The sequence below is a fragment of the Sinocyclocheilus anshuiensis genome, unplaced genomic scaffold, assembly GCF_001515605.1.
Source record: "Sinocyclocheilus anshuiensis isolate Anshui unplaced genomic scaffold, SAMN03320099.WGS_v1.1 scaffold1957, whole genome shotgun sequence".
Lineage (NCBI taxonomy): Eukaryota > Metazoa > Chordata > Actinopteri > Cypriniformes > Cyprinidae > Sinocyclocheilus > Sinocyclocheilus anshuiensis.
Window position 1 is genome coordinate 892,741 of NW_015537935.1, and position 2,351 is coordinate 895,091.

General features: G+C 40.0%; 1 protein-coding gene across 2 annotated transcripts in view; it reads left to right on the plus strand.

Moving 5' to 3' along the window:
- rpn2 (ribophorin II) overlaps window positions 1-2,351 on the plus strand; it is a 28,395-nt gene that overhangs the window by 15,486 nt on the left and 10,558 nt on the right. For both annotated transcript variants that reach the window (XM_016447284.1, XM_016447292.1), the window contains exons 9-13: window positions 764-869; window positions 1,340-1,431; window positions 1,520-1,634; window positions 1,868-2,062; window positions 2,228-2,314. In XM_016447284.1, coding sequence (XP_016302770.1) covers window positions 764-869; window positions 1,340-1,431; window positions 1,520-1,634; window positions 1,868-2,062; window positions 2,228-2,314 — 595 coding nt within the window. The remainder of the gene's footprint in view (window positions 1-763; window positions 870-1,339; window positions 1,432-1,519; window positions 1,635-1,867; window positions 2,063-2,227; window positions 2,315-2,351) is intronic.

Consider the following 2,351-nt stretch of genomic DNA (forward strand, 5'->3'; position numbering starts at 1 on the left):
CTTTTTTTTTTTCTTTTAAATCTCAGGGGGGTTTCAGGTTTGTTTGTTTTTTTTCTTCACAGCACCCCCCCAGCACAACCCCTTGGGATCGCCAGACCCTAGGTAAGGGTGTATTCACACCAGGAAAGTCCGCTAGTTCACTTGCTTTGGTCCGGACCAAATGCAATGTTGATTATTTTTGTTTGGTGTGGTTCACTTTCACACTGCCCTTTTTGCAAGTGAACCAGAAATTGTAACCAAAACCACACGTGTGCTTAAGGTCATCCATTCATTAGACAGAAATTCTCAAGCGTACCAGAGTTCGTTTGGAACCGGACCGAGACCACCTCTTCAGCTGGGTCTCGGTGCGGTTGTTTGGTCCGCATCCGAGTGCGATTGCTGTATTCACACGTGCTCAAAAGATCCGCACCAAGGGGGGAAACAAACTTGAGTTTGATTCAATCGAACCAAACAAGACAGGTGTGAATACACCATCGGTCCGCTTGTTTGGTGCGCACCAGGGTTCGGATGGCAGCGTTCACACATGCTCAAATGAACCGCACTAACAGAGCAATCACACCAGGGTTCGTTTTAATCGAACCAAACATGACAAGTGTGAAACACTGTCCCTTTATGTAGTGTGCACAGTGCTTTAATATTTTATTATTGAATATTTAACTTCGTAAAAGAATTCCAAACTCTGGATAAGTAATATGCCTGACAACATTGATAATTTAATTTGGAAATATTTCCTGTGTTTTAAAGATTGTCCTTTGTTTCACAGAGAGGTTTTTGAGCTGAATTTCATGGCCAGCCAACCAGCGAGTGGCTACTATCAGTTCTCTGTTGCCATTGCTGGTGACAGCCGATTTGTTGCCAACCATGTTGAGGTACTTAACTGAATCTTGAAACGTGCTAGGAAAATCAAAAGTTTAGTTGTTTGTATCTGTTCTGTATCTTATGTGTCGTGCCTTGTCGTGACCTCAGTGTGTTGACCTCAGCTTTAACTCTTTAATTGTTGCAATGAACTGTGATTCATTTCCTCATTCACTCAACATTCACGTTTAATCGGTCTAGAGTGTGTTCATTCACATTGTAGCTATGTAAAGAATAATTGCTCTGACTGTTCAGTGTACAATTATAAGGTCAAGAGCATGTCACATTTGCTGTGGAGAAGTCATTGGCCACTTTCACTGAACAAAGTAAAAAAAGGCACAATTACTGTAATTGCTGTAGTTTTTTCTTTCTTCCAGCATATTCACACTTACGAGTGTCCATTTTAATGGATTGAAATAATTTCTTATTGTATTGTGTGATTTTTAAAGCCTTAGATAGAAACTTGTTCGATTTACTTTCTCAGCTCAAGGTAAAGGTCTCTACCCGAGTTGCCATCAACAACATGGATTTGTCTGTTGTGGACAAGGACCAGAGCATTGGCCCCAAAACTACCAGGTAAGATTAACTTTTATCAAGCTCTATTTGATGAATTTTCATTTTATTATATAATTGAGCCAGCATATGTTTGATCTCTGTCTTTCAGAGTAGAATATCCAACTAAAGCCAAAGCATCTTTTATGGCAGACAGCCATCAAAACTTTGCCATGACGTTCCAGTTAGTTGATGAGACCACAGGAGTGGAGCTCACCCCCCACCAGGTGATTATCCCATCCAAAATGCTTTTCTTTTATGCATAAAGCATGACAAGTGAAAAAATTCTGCCTTCATTTTATGGTCTTATGTTTTTGCCTTCATTAGAGAGACAAGCCTTTTTGTGAGGTTTTGATTCTTAAAACTTTCATTGATTAAGCCCATGTCATCAAAATCTCACTCCAAGCAAATGCACTGTTCAAAAACATTTGAATGAACTGATTCAAGTCATTGCTTTCAGACCTTTGTGAGGTTACACAACCAGAAGACAGGTCAGGAGGTCGTGTTTGTGGCTGAACCCGACAGTAAGAATTTGTATAAGTTTGAGCTGGACACAACTGAGAGAAAGACAGAGTTTGACTCCATCTCTGGCACCTATGCTCTTTACTTGATGATGGGAGACGCTACGTTGGAGAACCCCATTTTGTGGAATGTGGTAAGGCAGTTATTTTCATTAGAGAACTCTGGACTCTTGAAGTAGACTTTTGTAAGTGCGGTGTTGTTTTTGTCTTTTTTCTGACATGTTTGTTAATGTTGAATTGTCATTGTCCTTACAAAAATACATGGATTTAGTCTTTATTAGACCTAATTTTTCTCAAAGGCTGACGTTGTGCTGAAGTTCTTAGATGAAGAGACACCTTCAACAATTCAGGCTAAAACTTTGTACACACCCAAACCAGAAATCCAGGTAAGCACAGTGGTACACAGGGACAACAGGATATTAT